At 43.4% G+C, this 19,561-nt stretch overlaps 1 protein-coding gene across 6 annotated transcripts in view; it reads left to right on the top strand.

The window, feature by feature from the left end:
• MPZL1 (myelin protein zero like 1) overlaps positions 1–19,561 on the top strand; it is a 36,300-nt gene that overhangs the window by 9,976 nt on the left and 6,763 nt on the right. For 3 of the 6 annotated variants that reach the window (XM_074531928.1, XM_014269827.3, XM_005490986.4), the window contains exons 2-5: positions 4,733–4,893; positions 7,988–8,201; positions 12,014–12,146; positions 15,417–15,522. In XM_074531928.1, coding sequence (XP_074388029.1) covers positions 4,771–4,893; positions 7,988–8,201; positions 12,014–12,146; positions 15,417–15,522 — 576 coding nt within the window. In that variant the 5' untranslated portion in view covers positions 4,733–4,770. Of the gene's footprint in view, positions 1–4,732; positions 4,894–7,987; positions 8,202–9,400; positions 9,636–12,013; positions 12,147–13,695; positions 13,770–15,416; positions 15,523–19,561 lie in introns of those variants that run through there. The other 3 variants (XM_074531944.1, XM_074531951.1, XM_074531936.1) reach the window with 3 other exon arrangements.

Below are 19,561 nucleotides of genomic sequence, written 5' to 3'. Positions count from 1 at the left end.
TGAGTTGAATGCAGGGGAATTGAGCTTATTTTGGTGTGTTCAGAGTATTAATTAAGAGAATGTTTTCATTAGATCCACGATCTCAGTAGAAACAGTGGTTTGCAAAGAAGTTTTAATTATCTACGTGTAAATTAGTGTAAAACTTTGGTGCACAGAAGAATTTCTTTGTTATATGCTACCAAACCAAATGGTCAACCATATTTCTACATAAAAATGTAGAATAAAAACAATTTTTGCCCAAAATATTTTTTAAAAAATCACTGAGGGATTAAACAACCAGGGAGTACAAGTAAAAGTAGGAAAAGATTAGCTCAATTTTAAAAGATGTTGATCTCCAAGCACTGGCAGCTTAGGCACTGTTGGATTCATACAGATGCAGTTACCACTTGCTTTGGGGGGCTCAAAGGAAGTGAAAGGATTTTGCAGCTTTTGAGCAGAACCTCCCAAGCCTGAGGGACAGCATTTAGCAGAAGGTGCCACAGTTTGGATTTGAAAAGTTTTGGATGAGACCAATAATATGTTGTGGTTGGGGACAAGAATCTGTTCATACTGAAACAGGGATGGGTGCTTGGTGTCATTCCCACTAGCAGTGATCTTGAATGTGTGATGTCACCCTTGGAGCAGCTTGGTTACCAGGAACTGCAGCACTTACTGCTCTGTTGGGGCACCCAGGACAGAGTATTTTGGATCTGATTAGCATAAGAGATCTGATAATCAGAATGCCTTGGGAAGAACAAACAGAACTTTCAAGACTTAATCAAGACTGGCTGACAGGAAAGAAGATTGAATCAACTTCTGCAAGCAAGAGATGTTGCAAAATGTGTAAGTTTGTTTATGTGATGATCAACCCAATCATTGTAGTGAATCATTAGTAGCCTTTCTAGCATAGTATATAAACATATGTAGTCCACAGTAAATTTGGATTTTGATCACCAGTTGGTCTTTGTCATCATGACCAATAACTGTCCATCTGTCCAGAGCAAAAAGGACATCACAATAATGAAGGCCAAGGTACAAACTGGAGGTTTTAGTCTGGTGTCAGCTGAACAGGTGACTGGAAACTCTGACAGACTCTGCCTTGAGCTGGGAAGAGTTCAAAGTCAGAGGTGCTGCACAGGTGTGGAATTGGAGAGACACATGGCAGGTCCATGGTGCTAAAAGCAGTCGTGGAGGGCTCTGAGCTCTGCTTTAGTCCCCTTTAGTGTGAGCTGACAACTTAGCATTGACAAAGATGTCAGACTGAGGCTGCTCTTAGAGCATGAGGAGACGGATCCTGAGCAGAGACACAGATCTGAGCAGTCAGTACAGGGATGGGAGCTTGAACTTCTTGTGCAGATGAGATCTCTGAGGAAAGAGAGACCTGAGAGTAGAGAGAGCATTGGTGAAGAATGAAAATCTGTGATGGAAAAATAAGAAAAGATCATTAAGTTAGTAAGAATATGAGTGTCTTATGCTATTTCAAGAGCAGGAGGATTGTTTGGAAAGGAAGATGTGGATGGAAAGTTTTAATTGCAGTGTGGGGATTGAAAATGGAGCTGGAGAAAGTTATTATACTTGGAGTAAAACTGCTTGAACAACACTGGAGATTTAAAAGAAATGGCTGAAGAGGCACAGGTGTTTTTTTTTCAAATTATTTTGATGGTAGATGAGAAAATGAGAACCATTTTTCTGCTGAAAAGAATAAAAGCAGCTGAAGGCTAAATGAGATGTTCAGAAGGAAATAGTGGAGCTATGGGCAGTTGGACAGGGTGATGGGATCAAGGCAGATGGATGGGAGAAGAGCAAATATTTATTTTTGCCCTATGTACCTTGCTGACCTTCCCTTCCTAAAGCATTCTTCTCTCTCAAAGTTTCCTGTGATCATTTTTTCCTCTTGAGAGGAACTAAGGCTGAGTAAGCTTGAGGAATAGAGCAGTAGCTAAGTGTGACTGAAATATGACTCAAAATCCAACTTTCTTCAACTGGAATATTTATGTAGCTGTAGGAGCTGTAATCCTGGATGTAATCCTGGTAAATGTGGAAAGAGGAGGAAAAGAGCTAGAGCTGGAGATGATCCATGTGGATTTTATTATGACAGAGGAGGCCAAAGAGTTCAAGGCAGTGGGAACAGCCACCATATCAGTAAAAGTATGGGATCAGAGGGCTGAGGGTGAACAACTGATAAATCTTGGGGTCTCGCTGCCAAATAGTCAGGTTGTAATTTAAGGAGCCTGTGTCTGATGCTGTAAGGCAACAGAAGCAGGAAAACAATTTTTGAAGCGGTGAAAGAGGCAGAGGGGAGAAATCAGCAAAGAAGAACATGAAATTGAGCCAGCAATAAGACAGATGAAAATTAAACTTGATAACTTGATAGAAATTTCTGTACAGGATTACATAGTTCCTTCCTTCCTTCCTTCCCAGACTAGGGATGCAGTAGGGAGAAGTCCTTTTTTTTTTTTTTGCTTCACTACAGTTCTAGTGAGAACAGTGACTTCTTTAGATTAGGCAGATCTGTGCTACCCACTGCCTGTGTGTGGCAAGGAGTTCTCTGTACCATGTACAAGCAGACAATGTCTGTGCAGGCTCTTTTCTTCCTACACGAATACTGAGGGCATCTTGCTTATTTTATGGTTGAAAGAGAGGTTTGTTCTGTGGTTTGGACTTAGTACAATGGATTTTATTTTATTTTTCTTTTCTACACCATTAGCTGGAAAAAAATACATAAAGCACAGCAGCTCTCAATTCATTTAATTTGATTGCTAGAAGTCTTTGTATGTTCCAAATAAATGTTTGGTAGTTGTTTTACAAGAGAATATTTTTTGGCCCATAGTCAGAGTGTGTACAAGAGAAAGGAAGCTCTGAAAAAACCTCATGAGGAAAATTCACCATCCCTACTCCCCACCCCCTTTGGGGTGCCTTTTCTCTTGGAAATGAGAGCAGTGATGAGGGGAGAATCTTGAGGTATCAAGAGATAACCTGATGGGACAGAAGAGTTAGTGAATTTTGGAGGTGAATGGTGTGGGATTTGAGCAGCAGAATTAATGAATGGTGGTTTCTTCTGGTTTTGGTTATTGCAATTACTGTGGTGTGCTCCTCCCACCCCTGCTTGCATGCCCATTCTGTCAGGTGTTTGCTGTCCAACTTCTGAGGGCTGCAGAGCTGGTTGCTCTCACTGACTAAAAACTCAAACTTCATGATTTAAGGACTAAGGTAGGTGAGTATTGGTGATCATGAGAGACAGGGGACTGAGTAGTGATCAGAATCCAAATTTATTGTGGACTACATATGCTTATATGCTGTCTAGGAAGGCTAGTAATTTTTTACTACAATGATTGGGTTAGTCATCCCATAAATAAACTTATGCATCTTGCAGCATCTCTTGCTTGCAGAAGTTGATTCAATCTTCCTGCCAGCCAGTCTTGATTCAATGTTCTGGAAGTCTTCAAAGCTCTGTTTGTTCTTGCCAAGGCATCTTGATTATCAAATCTTTTATGCTAATCAGGCCCAAAGTACAACAGGTGGGATTTTCTTTATTTTATCTAAACAGTCTTCAACTTGCATTTTTCTGTTTGGTCTGCCTACTATGAGCTACTTTTTTCAAAACTGAGAAGCAAATTAGCTGAGGTACTGATGGAGCAGGAAGGTTTGTTCTGTTTGTTCTGCTGTTCTAACAAGGAGATTTAAGGTGCTGCAGCCCAGAAACATAGACTCCTATGAACAGAAGTAGATTGCTGTTACCATCTCTGTGCTGAAAATCATGGCTTAATAAAAATCAAAACTTATATTTGAGGTACCAGGAACACACATTACATGTGCACCCACCTGCAGTGACCTGACATGATTTTTGTTTTCACGTGGATGTGACATGAGCACTGACATTCTCTTGTGATGTCACAAGATCATGCTTTGTTTTTCTACATAAATCTGAGTGAATGTAGAGATGTATCTGCTTAAATCTAGATAGGGGTAGTGCATTGGCAGTTTAGAAGGTGCTAGATAAAGCATATCTTCAACGATTCAATGATTGGGTTTTCCAAATCATCATGAATATGACTTGTTAGGAAAACTACCAGTACAAGCACAATATCAACATTGATTACTTTAAATCTGGGGGCTGTTTGTGGTCTGCTTGCTGTTTTCACTGTGCAGAAGGTAGAAAAAAATTAAACTACTCTCATGTTTCTGAGCTATAACAGATTATTTGTGAGGCCTTGCACATGCAGACCTGGGAGCATGGCAGAGAGCAGGAGTAGAGGCATAGCTGTAAGTGAGAGAGGTTTGCTCCTCAGCTTTCTGGAGGTGAGCCTTTGTTTTACCTACAGCTAGGAAAATCTGGAGATGTGAAACAAGATGTGTGCCAGAGAGGAAACTGAGTAATAGCTGGGCCAGGCTGTTAGTTCCTCTGATGAGGCTTAATTATTACAATGCCTGCTGTCAGCTGGTACGAAAAAGCATTAAACTCATCCTTTGCACCATAGAATTGACTTCCACAAAGTGTTGTAGAGGAAACATCTGTGAGTGGAAACATCCTGTCACAGATAATACAAGGAAGGAGAAGTGAATATGCTTGGCCTGCTCTGTACTTGTTTGATTGCAGGTATAATGCAATGTCTGTGCAATCACCCGATGCAGGAGTTACTGATGCCTCTTGTCTCCTGCCCCTGTAGGCAGTGTGATGTGAACTTGCTCATTCTCAAAGCAGCACTGATGTGTCTTGTTCTCCTCCTTTCTTCCCTTTGCCTTTGCCATGCAGTGCAAGTGTCAGCAGTAGAGGTGAACACCCCGGAGGAGATGTTTGTGGAGAATGGGACGGACGCCAAGCTCCCGTGCACGTTCACATCTGTAGAAGTGATCAGCAGTGCAGCATCTGTGTCCTGGAGCTTCCAGCCAGAGGGAGCAGCCACTCGTATCTCAGTAAGCAATGGCTGGAGGGGAGCACACCTGGGAGGGGAGGCTGGAATAGCTGACCTGTGGTCTTCTGGTTGGTGCTAAGGAGCAAGCAGATATGGATTGGACCCTCCTTCATGTGCCTGATCTCCATCACTGTGATTTTAGGGGGCTTTTATAGTGCTGTATGAAAATATTGCTAGATCTCTGCCAAGACTGCAGTGGGCAGTGACCACAAAATATTCTAGTTACTCTGTTATTCTTAAAAGAGGGATGTTGGCATGGAAGCTGTACGTTATGAAGTAGATCTAGCAATCTTGTAAATCCTCTGTCCTTTTGCATTTGGCTGAACATAGCAGTCAGAGAATTTGAATTACCACTGTAATTGCAGTCCTACATTGTGTATTGTTTGTTTTGCTTGTGTACTGTATAGCCTCTGTTTGAGAGGGTTTAAAGTAAGACCAGTCCTCCCTGGTTTCAGAACAGAATTGAATAGCTCAAATCAGGAAGCAGTTATATCCTCATATTATAGTTACTTGACAAATGAAAAATCAGGCTAGCAAGGAACTTAGGCAAATAATATTTGTCATGGCTCAGTTCCTGTATATTGGGCCCAAGGGGGCTCATATCCTTTGGATGTAAGTGTTCAAAGAAATGTCTTTGGTAGGTTGATAGCTGTCTTCTTCCTCTTCTTCCTCAGACACTTCTGCTTCTTTCTTGTTCCTTGTACTAAAAGAGAATTTAGAGGAAGCAGAACAAGGAACTCTGGGGCACCTTTGAAGATGTGGGGACAGCAGGTTGCTCAGCCTGTTTGTGTTTGTCTCCCTCCCTCTGCTACAGACATGAGCTCATGTAAACTCTAGGAGCTCTTCAATGCTCAGAGTTGGTCAAAACCAGTGTGTGAGCATCTTGCTCTGTGTACGGAGTTCTGAAGGACAAGCTTCTGACTTCTCAGTGAAATAAATATTTAGTTTTGAAGAGGGAGCTCTTCCCAAGTCCAAAGCAGGAGTTGGGGAGAAGTAAGGGAAGTGGGGCACATTTCCTGCCAGTGCTGAGCAGGATGGGTGAAGAGAAGCCATCTGTTGGTGCATTTCCGCTCCCCATATATCCTGTTTTGCCATTCCCTTTCTGCATCACTGCTCACTTGCAGGAATACAGCTTCAGCACATAACATTGTTTTTGAAATTGAAGTCAGTTCTGGTGTTCCACCTGGATGTAGCCATCACCACAACTGAAAGAAAAGCAAATTTTCTTTGAGCAGCAAGGGCCCAGCATAATTTGATGTCAATTCCCTGTTTCTTTTGAGGGTCTGGGGAAGTGTAGAGGGGATGTTTTTTTATGAGCCTGAGTCATGGCATTGCATAGCTTGGTGGGTGTGAGTTTGAAAGACCAATCTCATGCTCAGCTTATGTCTGAGGTAAGGCCATGCTTCTCTTTACAAGGGTGGTCTGTGTCCCTTTAGAATCCCATTGGCAATCTTGTGGCCATATGGTGAAGCTGCCTCGACTGGGAGCTTCCCCTGCTTGTCCCCTTCCCTCACCACGTGTTCCAGAGTGTCATCTCACTCCACCACAGGCAAGGGATGGCTTCAGGCACTTCACTTGTGTTTCAGGACATGTTTTACTTTGTGATTTCTCCTCCCCCAGGACAGGTCAGGAGATCTAGAGAGCAGAGGAATCTGCTTTTGGCATTCTAGATTTCAGTGGGATGGCTTCCCCTGTGCACAGGGGTGTGGTAATGCAGTGCTGCTGTGTTAAAGGTTACAATCCAGCTGGAAAAGCTGCAGACTGATGCAGGGTCCCTCCAAAATGTTGACAGCTGGCTGTGTGCTTGCCAGCTTTCCACCACATGAAATACTTCATTGAATTTATGTTAATCTGTAGACAACAAATAAGATTGACTGCAAGTAGGACAGATGGCCATGATGTGCACATACCTGATCTGGACAAGATTTGTGCTGCCAAGTGATAATATTGCCTGATATTCAGACTGCAGGTCTGATAGAGAGGGTGTTGGAATAGCAAACCTGAGATCAAGGGCAGGAAAAAGGATAGGAGGTGACTTGAATGGAAATACAGGGCAGTAGGCAGGCTGTTCTGTGGCAGAGCCACTGCTTTGTAAATAAGGCAGGAGGAAGAGGAAGCTGGAATATTGTCCTGAATTTCTTTCATTATTTTCTGGAGACTGAACTGAAGGGAATTCAGCTTGATTCCTGATTAGATTTATCTTGCTGTCCTGCAGAACACCAATTAAGAAAGAATGTGCTCTTGCAATTCTCCTGCAGCCTTGATGCCTCTCTTAGGGTATCCCATGTGTTTGAAGGCAGAGTTGTCCTGTAGAAGTCTATGCACTTCTACTGCTGTAAATTCCAATTTTGGGCAGGTATGGTCAGGAAATACTCAGTTCCTCCTTAGCCTGTACTAAGGAAGTTTATTCTTCCAAGATTTTTGGTCATGTATAGGGAATGCAGAGCCAATGTGCAGCTTAGTCACTTAAAAACTGGGAAACAGTTATATTTAGTTACCTGAAGGTTTCTGGAAAACAGCTAGATATACTCTAAATTGGTCATGGGATTTTCTGAGGGGGTGGAAGGAAGGGAGAGTATTGCATGTTAATTTAGCTGTGCTTTAGTTGCAAGTAACACGCAGCAAAACACAAGATGGGAAACTTGGTATCCTTTTTCTGCTAGGATGCAGGCAGCTTCCTGTGCCTGAAAGACAGATGGCTGTGTTCCAGGAGTGTTCTGTCCTTTAATTATTATCAGGTTACCAGGTTGTTTTCTTTCCCCTACCTCCTTGTCTGCAAAACTCTGTTCCCTGCAAAACAGAAAAAAGCCCCAGCCAATCCAACCACAAAACAAATCAAAACCAGCAGAAAACTGAAACTTGCAGTCTCTTGTTCTGGTGTGATTGAGGTACAAATGTGGTTATGTTATCAAAAGGCAACAAGGCAGACTTGATAGACCACAGAAGTGCTGAGGCAGGAGGAGAAAAACCTCAGCTACTGGCTGAGGTTTAGTAACACAGCTGGCTCTGGGAGAGTGCTGGAATAGTGGGAGATGCACAGTGGCTCTGTTCTTGCTAATTGGGTTGTTCTTGTATCCTCTTTTCCTTGACTGCAGTTTTTCTATTACTCTAATGGGAAGTCATACCCTGGAAAAGACATACCATTTAAAGACAGGATCACTTGGGCTGGAGATCTTAACAAGAAAGATGCTTCTATCACAATATCAAACATGCAGTTCCGGGACAACGGCACGTACATTTGTGATGTCAAGAACCCACCTGACATTGTTGTCAAACCAGGAGAAATCCGAGTTAGAGTTGTGGAGAAAGGTATTCATTCACCCTATATGATTTTTTTCCTTCTCACTTGTTTTTTTCCCCCTCCATTCCTTGTCTAAATCACTTTTATTGGGGGTGGGGGAGTGGCCTGGAGGGAGCAACTGATTTTTAATTCTCTTCTTCCAGGTCCTAATAATGGAGCCAGGACTGTTAGCTGTTTTAAAATTGTGTGTCATACCCTTTTCCTCTATGCCCACTGATTCCTGTGGTTTAAACAATTACTAGGAAAAGCTGATGGAAGGCTTAATGAAAACACATTTTCTCATTTTGAAGTCCTATGAATATATTTCCTGCATTATGCTGCTTCAAGGGTTAGGGTGACTTATGAAGTCTGGTGAGCAAGGAGAAAACCCTTGCTTGCTTGAAACCCTTCTGGTATACTTAATGGAATGCAAAACTGTACATGTGATCCAAACATACAGAAAGTGAAATGCTACTGTGTTCCACGCAAAGGTGTTTGTGTTGAGTGTGCATTCAGTCTCTTTTACTCAGGTGTTCAAAGAATCCATGGTGGCTCTTAAAAACCTCAGAGCCTGGCTACTTGTAGTTACATGAGGCTTCTGGTTAGCATTTGGCAACATTTGTCACAGTTGAAGAGCACAAAGATTCTGTTTCTCAATTTGGCTCTTTATTTGCCTTTATCATCCAAAACATTTGATTGCTCAACTTGAGGTCAGCCAAAAGGTGATGTTTTGTACAATGAAATGATTGTTACAGTAATTGCATTTCAAATTTATAATTCAGGAAGGATAAGAATAAATGTTGAATTCCTAAATGGCGGTGCTGATGCAGCATTCCATTAGTTTTGTTATGTTAGGGAGCCTGTCTGTGTGTCCTAATTGGAATGATTCTGCTGCTAGAGCAGGTGTGTTCCCCTGCTCAGGAGGTCATTCCATGTTCTTATGTAAGAAAGATCTCTATCTAATTTTTCTCTTCATGGAACAGTTTGGGTTGAGCAGGACCTCTGGAGGTCCAGCTATCACTTAGAACTTTGTTTCTTGGAATATGAAGCCTATATAAAATAGGATCTGTTTATTTTCTCACAATCGTTGTCACTATGAAGAAGCAGTAAAGCAGCTGCTGGTTTGGCAAAGTCAGGCTGGCTTGGAAAAGCCTTTTCAGATTTTAGTCCAGGTTAAGCAGCTAAAGACTGACCTCAGTACACTAATTCCGCTGGTATTTTTCAACAGACTTGCATGCTGGCTTCCCCATAGGTGGGGCACCTGGAAGAGAATCTGGTTCTGAATGGATCCCTGTATTTGAAACACTTCTCACCATTGGAGAAAATGCTGCAACAGTTCTCTTCACATTTTTAGGATGTCTGAAAATGTGTTGCCAAGCTCTTGCAATAGGTTGTAACTCATCCTGAACTGAGCTGGAGCAATGTTTTCAATTGGAATAAATGCATGATGACATTTGTGCTCATTGGTTTTGTACTGTGTGTGCATCTAATGGTTCTGAATTGTACATCTGGTGGTATAAACTGTTCAAAGCCATATTCATTCTTTGCCCATTTAAACGAGCTGATAGATGATAGGTTAGCTTTAGGTTTTGCATTAAGCATTTAATAAGTTCCATGGTGGCCTCATTTTAAAAAATTGCCAAACTAACTGAGCTGCTTTTCACTGCAGTACCTACATGGTAGGTGGTGTATTGGTTTGGCACTGCCTGCTTGTGTATAGCGGGGGACCACTGAGATATCTCGTGTGAGAAGCTGCTGGAAGCTTCCCACCATGTCAGCAGAGCCAATGGCTGATGGCCCAGAAGATGGACATGCTGCTGGCCAAAACTGGGCCCATGAGAGGCTGGTAATGCCTCTGTGATCACCCATTTAAGAAGAAAATCAAACCAAGGTCACAGGGGTTTTTTGCTCCTAGACAGAGAAGAGGAGGAGGTGAGATTATGTGAGGGGGAACAACATGGAGAGACCAAGGTGAGTGGAGAAGGAGGGGAAGGATGTGCTCAGGTGCCAGAGCCAGGATTCCTCTGCAGGCCTTGGTGAAGCAGCTGTGCCCCTGCAGCCCATGGAGATCCACAGGGGAGGCAGAGATCCACCCACAGCCCCTGTAGGAGGTGCCCATGCCAGAGTGGGTGGATGCCTGGAGGAGACTGTGATCCAGTGGAAGACCTGGTGGAGAGAAAGGGCCCTGCTTGCAGGCTGGAGCTGCCCATCCTTGGAGGACTGTACCCTATGGAAAGAGAGATGTCACAGCTGTTTTGGGAGGACAGTCTGCCCGTGGGGGAATTCACATTGCAGCAGGTGTGGTTTGGCTGCTGCTTGTGGGAGTGAGCCACTCTGGAGAAGCTCATGGAGATCTGTCTTCCATGGGAGGGATCCCACAGCCTCACAGGAGAAGGACTCCTCTCCCTGAGCAGTGGAAGAAAATCTTGGTGAGGGGCTGACCAAAACCCCCATGCTGTCTCTCTGTGCTGTGAGTGGGAAGGAGGGAGGGGCTGGGGAGGAGAAGGTATTTTATTTATTTTACTTCTCATTATCCTTCTCTGATTATGTTAGTAATACATTTCACTTTGCAACTAATTCACTTTGAGCGTGTTTTGCCCTTGAAATGCTTCTCCTGGTCCTTATCTCACTCATGAAACCTTTGTTAACTTTTTTTCCTTTTCCTTCCTTTGCCCAGCTGTGGCAGGGTAGGGTGAGCCTGTGACTCTCGTGGTGCCTGGTGTAGGGCCACTGTCAAGCCATGACAGCTGGGTTGCCTGAAGAGTCTCCTGTCCTTGGAGACAGTCAAATCCAAAGTGGACAGAGCATTGAGCAAACTGTGCTACTTGGCCCTGCTTAATTTAAGCAGGGGGTTGGACTAGACAAGCTCAAGACTTCCCTTCCATCTCAACAATTTGATGATTAGATGGAGGTGTCTGAAACAGATTTTTCTATATAGGTGTAGGTTTTACCTGTTGGAGTTTTTGCTGATTCACTTGTATTTGGTATAAGCAGCTAGAGCAGCATAGAGTCTTGTAAGAAACCATCTGGCCTGAGATGTTCCTTGTGTTAACCATGATGTGGGGGGAAGGAAAGGACTTTGTTTCTCATTTGTAATGGTAGTCTGTGTATTCTTTGACTTGTAGGTATTTTGTACTCATTCTCTGATTGGCTTTTGTTTCTGGCTGCTCTTTTTTGGCCTACTCTCCCCCAAAATAATATTAGGGAAAACGTGAGTAAAGCAACACTGTGTTCTTCTACATGTTTTCCTGGTATTGTACAATGATCCTGACTTAAGAAGCTTAAAAAGTGAGTCTATAAAAATGTACAGGGCTGTGTTTTGAGACACCAGAGTCATGTATAAACACTGCTAAGGGTGATGCTGGGTGGGAGCTGTGCTGTGTGCTGCATGCTCCCTGGAGAACACCCAGCATTCAGCAGCCCTGGTGGGTTAGCCATGTGCTGTGTCCCAATCTGCTTTCGGGCGTGCCTGCCTCTTCCTGTTGACCTCGCTGGGAATTGCCAGATGGCTGTAACCTGGTTTTTTTTCTCCTTCAGATACAATATGAGACAGGGTTGTCCTCATTGTCACTTGTGTTCCCTGACATGTAAAAATTTTTGGTTCAACATGAACTCTCTCCTGAAGGACGATGACACCAAGAACACTCCTGGTGTGTGCTCTGTTGATGTTACTCTGCTGGCTGCCTGCTGCCACTGCCACTCAGGCTGCATGCTGTAATTTCTGGGTATTACATTAGTGCCTCCTGCTCCAGATGAACCCAGGCTCAGGGGCATTTGTGGTTTGCAGTTGTGTTGAGCAGGGGTGCAGAAGAGTTGAATGTTTTCTCCCTTCTCTCCGCAGACAGCCTGCCTGCGTTCCCCATTGCCACCGTGGCGGGGATAGCCATCGGTACGGTTACAGGGCTCTCATCGCTCATCTCTATTGTCGTGTGTCTTGTCATCAGAAAGAACAACTCTAAAAAACGATACTCTGGGTAAGAGATCTCCCTCCTCACCCCTGCCTGATGTGAGGAACAGCAGCAGGCTCAGAGGGAGGGCTTAAAGGGGGGTAGGAGTTGTTTTAGCCAAGCCTTGGTAATCACAGCTAGAGATAGCTATGGTCATGTGGAACTGTGATCATCTGCATTTAGTGGTTACCTCTGTACTGGGCTTGAAGACACCTACTGACCATGAGTTGCACCTGAACATCACTAGGTGTTGAAGCTGATCCCCAGACACAAGGATACATGCCCTCAGAGCATTTAATCCAAGACACTCTAGCTCTGATCTGTTCCATCCAGCTCTCCTTACGCCTCCAAAGGAAAAGCACCACACATGCACTTTTAAGGAGTGCTGTGTGTTGAGATTAGGACTGGATTTTTGTGTTACCAATGTCTGCCTCCTAAGCCTGGACCAAAATACTTGCCAAAACCACCTTCATCACCACACTTGAAAGTAAGGAAGGAGTAGCCACTCTGCATCCATTCTCATTCACTGTTTGTTTTTTGTTAACTGTTACTATCCCTGCAGGGTTTTTAGTGTTAGGAGAATAAACCCAAAGTGAAGCACAGTTCTTTGAGTGGGCATATGAAAAAGCAACAAGAACTAACAAAGGCAGATGAGAGTCCTGTGGTGATGAAACTTGCTGCTGGTGGAGGAGGTGCTTCCTTTTTTCTCCTCTCTAATTAGCTGGTAATTTGCTTCTCTAGGAAAGAATGAAAATTATGTATGTGTTCTTAGAAACAACCCCAAAACATACAAGTTTCTTCTGTTCTTTGCCCAACAAATATTCCTGCTTATTGCAGGTTCTTTGGGTTGCCTGTGGGATAAAAGAAAATAACTCCAAAAATAAGCTTGTGGGGATTTCCAAATTAAACTTTGCCCTGTCCTTTTCCCAGTTGGAGAGCTTAGACAAAGTGAGTTGGCTATTGCCCAATGGTAAGGCTAAATACAGCAAGGGTGGCTGTGTGTGCTCAGAGTTGTGTGGAAAGCCTGGTTTTCCCTTTCTGCATGTGTCCTTCCCCTAAGAACTGGACAGAACCCTGCAGTGTCATGCCCCAGCAGTGTGCCTGAGGTGGCCTGCTTGCCCTGCTTCCCACTGACCTGCTCTCCAGTGTCTTCCTGCTGGAGGACACATCTTGGTGCTGAGCCTGGAGCAGTAGTTGATGCACTGTGATTTCTTGTAGCAGATTAAACTACTCTCTTGGGAAAGTAATCTCTGAGGTTTAAATCCTGCTTTCACTGACCATGCCAGCTCTGCATGATGTGTAGAAAGAAACCAAGTGTGCTGTGACCCCCTCCAAACTTACGGACTGTCTTCCACATGATGCTAACCTGGTGTGTGGTGGTGGAGAGAAGCACTTACTCCTAGATAACCATTCTGCCTTGAACTGAGGTGGGCTGGGGCCCTGCGTGGCATCTGGAACCCCTGCATGGCCACAGTTTCCATTCATGCTCTGACTTGGGTGTTTTTTTGTTCTGTTTTGTTTTCTTTCTGCCCTGGTGTGCTGGGATCGGATCCTGCTTACCTTCCTCTCCTTACAGAGATCCTGATATAGACGCCAGATTGGGAATGTAACAGGGCTGGGTCTTCTCTTCCAGTCCCACTAGACACCATGGTAACTAATCAAGTTGGTGGTTGCTGTTAATACCTGTGTGTGTGTACACATTTCCCCTTCCTTTGCTGACTAACCAGCTAGCTCTCTACTAACATCACTGTAATTTGTGCTGGAATCTGTTGGCAAAGGGATGATGCATTTCACTGGGTGCTTGGGTTTCATTGTCTCGTGTCTGACTGGGGTGGAGTTGTTGTTTATCCCAGGTGATGTCCCTCCATCTCTTCCAGCAGTGAATTTGCCAGTGCACTCACTAAAACATAGGAAATTCAGAGCTCTTTCTGTGTCAAAATAAAAGTAAAATCCCTGTAAGCATTACTCTGGCTCAGACAGCTTGGATATTGGAAAACTTGCAGGAATCTAAGTAGATTAGTTGCTTAAACCTGAATGATAACATTTAGACAGTGTAGATCTGAGGAGTTTTGTGAATAAAGCAATTAATGATGACATGATTTTGGTAACAGAAGGGATGCATTGTTTCTGAGACAGTCATGACCCCTTGCCATGATGGCTGGGGTAGTATCTTATTTCTAATTGCTGCATGTATGAGGAGTTAAATCTGCTATGGTAAGACCTACCAAAGGGTAAAAAATGCTTGCCCTGTGAGGAGGTGATCTGCTTAATGTCACTGTCCTCATTTGTTTCTGTACTCAATTTATACACTGTCTACAAAGACTGAGAAAAAAGGATGCCCAGTGGTTAGGAGGGTTGTAGCAGGGGGCACTCCTGTGACTGCTGCCAAGGAGGAGGCTGCTGAACTCTGCTGGGTGCTTTGGTACAGGGAAAGACCTAGCACTGAGACCCCCATCTCTGCATTGCCCAGAAGTCACCATTTTTAAGGGCATTTGCTCTGTGGTATTCATTTTTCTATCACAGGCTTGTTTTCTTTTCAGTCCTGCTTTAAGCAGATGAAAAGAAGCAATCAGAGGATGAAAACAAGCAGCCTTCTTTTAGGGGTGTTGGTTCCCACCACAAGACCATTCTTTTGTTTGAAAACCATGATTTGCCTGATTAGATACTCAAGTAGCTATATGAGGGCACACAGCATAAATGTCCTGTGTGACTTAAGGTAGTTGCTCCACAGACTGGTGTCTGCTGGGAGAATTATTCTGGCTCACAGCCTAGCTATAAAAGCAAGGGAACTAATGCAGAGTTGGGCAGGAAGTACCTTGCTTGTATAGAGAGAGCTGGTGGCTCTTGCAAGTGTTGGCTCTAACTAGCACTGGTACAACACTTGCCTCAGTGACTGTTTAGCTTCTAGGTAGAAGATAATTGCTGTTTACCACTGGTAACTGAGAAGAAAACACATGATTTTAGAGAGGCTGAGTTGAATGAGAGTATCTAAGGACCAGGGGTTGTGGAGGAGCTGCTGTCCTATGTTAATAGCTGCTCCTCCCTGTGAAGCTCAGAGGAAGGACAGAGAAGTGTCTCGGGAGAGATGGAGAATTGCGTGTGTTTATTTCAGAGTCCATTATGTTCATTTTTTTTTACTTTGGCGTAACCTGCCACATTTCATCTTGCCATCATTCGTCTTTTGTTTTTGTTTCTTTTTTTTTTTTTCTTTTTTTGTTTTGTTCTTTTTTGTTTTGTTTTGTTTCTCGTGTGCCTCTTGAACATTGTCGTGCAAACTCTGCTCTGCCACCTCGTCAGCTGCAGTACCTCTGAGAGCTTGATGTCTCCGGTTAAGCAAGCTCCGCAGAAGGCGCCCTCCGACACAGAGGGCCTGGTAAACAGCGTGCCCGCCCGATCACACCAGGTAACTGCTCCTGCTGCTCCCCAGGCAGGATTCCCCCAGCCTGGGCCAGCTGCTGTGGAGAGCATCCAGGCAGGGTGGGGTTTGTGCTTTAGGGGCTGTCTGCTGGTGAAAGTGTGTGTGTGTGCAGCAAGCTGGGGCTGGTGAGCTCTGCTCTAGAAGGCTTGGTGCAGTTCAAAGAGCAGCATCTCTGTATTAGCTGAGATGGAGGTTTATGCACTTTTCATACTAAATTATAAAAAGCCACGGTTGTGTGTGACAGTGTTCATAGGGGCCCGAGGATGAGGGAAGAGATGAGGATCTGACTCTGTTTCAGAAGGCTGATTTATTATTTTATGATATATATTATATTAAAACTATACTAAAAGAATAGAAGAAAGGATCTCATCAGCAGGCCAGCTAAGACTAGAAAAAGAAGCAATGATAACAAAAGCTTCTGTCTCAGACAGAGTCCGAGCCAGCTGAGTGTGATTGGCCATTAATTAGAAACAACTCTGAGACCAATCACAGATCCACCTGTTGCATTCCACAGCAGCAGATAATCCATGTTTGCATTTTGTTCCTGAGGCCTCTCAGGAGAAAAAATCCTAAGGAAAAGATTTTTCAGAAAATATCGTAGCCACAGTTGTGATCTTGTGCATTAACATACACAGGTGGTAGTGAAGTGCAAGGATGGGGAGTGGTCAGTGAGTATCTGTTTAACACAGACACAGTCAATGTCTGTCAGGTATGGATCACCCCAGAGAGCTGCCTAGTCTGTTCTGGGATGGTAATGGGGAGGAATTTGCCTTGCACTCATGCTCCATGGCACGTACTTCCTTCACAAGGGGAGGAGCTAAGTGCTGACCAGCTTGCAGATGTTTTGTGCTGCTCACAGCTCTCTGCTGAGCCTCCCAACTTTTGTGGGCTTGAAAGTGCCAGTCTTTGTGCTTGCTGCGTCTGGCAAAAGTTCTGCTGACTTTGAAGGGAAAAAGTGGCTTTTATCCAGACTTAGCATCCATCCCATGGGAGGGGACAGAGCATGAGTCAGGCAGGGATTCTAAGCAATGGATCATTACCTGTTAGTAGTACAGGATTTCCTTATTTGGAAGCAGTTTCTTCCCTCGATTTGAGTGTTCCTAGCAATTTTCTTGTGTAGATACAGGTCCTGAGAGAGTTTAAGTTCAAAATGGACTTTTTCTTAATTAACCCCTTTTTAGCAAGTGGCAGCAGTGTAGTGTGTGGAAGCCAATACCTGGTTTGTTAATTTCTCCTGACACAATCATGGAGATGTGTGTTAATGTATTAGCAATACAGGAAAAAATAAATGTGCTAAGAGTCAGCTCAGTAAAGTCTAAGCTCCTACTCTGCTGGGCTTCTGGTTTGGTTTTGAAATGCATTTTGTTCTGGGCCGTGCAGTATTTCCAAAGTTTCAGCACACAGACCCACAAAGTTGCCTTCTGCCTTCAGAGATCAGTTATTCACAGAGGCTATAGAATCAGGATTTAAAAATAGTCAGATTTTGATTGGACTAGGTCTTGTAACAGCACGCTGCCTATAAGGCCTGGATAAAAGTTGTCTTTTCTAGATCATGGGAGATGCTTCTGGAATGGGTGAGTGAGACAAATAATTCCTACCATCTCCCCTTCAAAAGAAAATTTTGCAAAACCAGCACACTGAGATTTATGATACAGTAGCTGTTGGAGTCAACATTCATAGGTCAGAAACTCCCAAAGTTTAAGCTAATTATTGTCATGGCATGAAGGAGTACTTGCAAGTGCCCTGAGAGCTACACACAGATGCTGTTCTGTGCTTGCATCCTCAAAGCAAAAACACTCCCAATGTTTGGTGTGAAAACTTGCAGTGTCCTCACCTTTCCGTGTCCCCAGGGTTCTGAGTCTCAGTGTGCTGGAAGGAGCAGCAGAGTAAATCTAAACTTTGTATTGTTAACTCAGAGCCAGGATGCTTTTGCCCTTCTGTAGTCACTGCAGCCTGTTTCTTCATTGACAGAGTTCTCCCTGCAGGTAAGTTCCTAAAGGAAAACACAAAGTGTGAGCATGCTGACCTCACCTGGAAAATACTGCAAATGGTTGTTTCATTCAGTTTTAGTTTAGTTTTTAGTATTTTAATCTCTTTTGTCAGGCAAACAGAGTTTCTTTTTGTGGCAGACATTTGTAGCAGCAAGTAGTTCCTCTACCTCCTGTTGAGCATTTGCCCCATCTTTACAGAACAACTAAACATATTTCCTTTTCTTTAAAAAGATCCACAGTGAAATCAGGGTAGATCAGATTTTGAACAGAATATTTAAATAAGTGAGGTGAGGAAGCTAAATTTCATTTGATGGCACTTAAATTGTTAGCTTCTAGCCATTGTTTGGTTGTTTCTTTAAGGGTCCTATCAGCATGCAAATCAACATATTTGAAATCTTTTATCACATACAAGTGTTTCTTGGTAATCAAGAAATGAGTTGTAGTATTCAAGCTTTTGAGGTGAAAGGCGGCTACTCATTCCTAGCAGTTTCCAGAGCTGTTGCAGTCTGTTTGCTGATTCAGGCACACTCTTCTCTCTTGGAATGCCTGGCAGTTTTAGACCAGTGGCTCCCACAGTCAGTGCTGTGGTCAAACAGCAGAGGCCTGTGGTCTTCCTTGGAGCTTTTTTATAAGGTAGGATGTGTAGGAAGTGAATGAATGCTTTGTACTTCACTGGTGGAAAAGAACTGTGAATACAAACAAAACTGCCTCTGCAAGTTAGAAACAGTAGCAGAGGTGTTAGCTCTTAGAGTGGCATTTAAATGAATTAAATGAAGTTTATTCATTTTTTAATTTATGTATCAGTTCAAGAATCAGTGATTGAGTATTTTTCTGCATCACATCTCAGCTGAAAGTGCACTGAGCCTGCACTTCTTTGTTTTGAGTGCAAGTTACTTAGGTGTGTACCTTGCTTTCTGGAGTTTGCATATCTGATTCTGTGAGTGTTCAGCTGCTTGAATCAGCTCTGCTTGTTTTCACTGTGCCCTCCTTCTCAGCAGGTTTGTTCTGTCCTGTCAGATTTCTCTGTGGTGGTTCTTGTCCCTGCCATCATTCTCTAGTGACTGCTGTTCTACCAGGACTGTTATTTGTGTGGGTAAGAAATGATTTACAGTGAAAGCAAGAACTACATGGATTTCCCACATGGATGTCCTTGTTTGGATCCCAGGACCCTGAGAAGGAGCAGTTTGTAATGCCAAGAATCTTGATTGAAATTTCAGATAACTTTCCCAGAGCCTGAATCTGTAGTAGTTGCAACATCATTCAGAATCTGAGAAATTTGAATATTCTGTAGACTGCTGTTGGACCATGGTGGTCTAACTTTGTAATTCCTTTTTCTTTTTTGCAACTTACAATTAATGACTGCTGTCAAACCCTTAGCAGGTACACCTGCTGCTCTTTTTCCCTTCAATTCTGAATGGAAAAATTGCAAGGCTTCAGGAAATGCTGCTTTTATATAGCAGTGCTGATCTGTCTTCTGGTTCTGAAGAGTCAGGATGAGCTTACTTGGGATTAGATGAAAGTTCTGAATTGTTTAGACAGTTTTTAAAATGGCCCAGGTGATGCTTATAGTCAGCTAGAGAATCAATTGGCAGTGAATCAAATAGATGAACACTGCAATAAATCCTTGGTCCCTCCTTTTCTCTGTGTTGGTTATCCACCACTTTTTTTAGTTGACTGACAGTGAACAAATTGAGACAATGATAGCTGGGTTTGGATCAGCTGATCACAGCAGTCAGTCTCTCCACAGCACTAACATGCTGCTGGCAGCACAGTGACTATATTTAAACTGGCAAAAATCCAGTACAGTGCTAACTGATACTGAGTGAACTCCACTGGTAGACAATTGACCCATCAGAGTTACTTGAACAAAATTTGGAATGTCACAATGAGTACTTCCTGCAGATAGATTTATTATTTTTATAATTTTTTTAGCTGATAATGCTCTCAAGCTGAATTTATCATACCCTTGACCTCTGGCCTCAGGCAGATGAGATTTCCAAAACTGCTTGCAATTAAACTTCAGAGTTACTTTG

This window comes from Zonotrichia albicollis, chromosome 2 (genome assembly GCF_047830755.1).
Source record: "Zonotrichia albicollis isolate bZonAlb1 chromosome 2, bZonAlb1.hap1, whole genome shotgun sequence".
Classification (NCBI taxonomy): Eukaryota; Metazoa; Chordata; class Aves; order Passeriformes; family Passerellidae; genus Zonotrichia; species Zonotrichia albicollis.
Note: the sequence above shows the minus strand (reverse complement) of the source record. Positions and strands in the feature narration are given on the sequence as shown.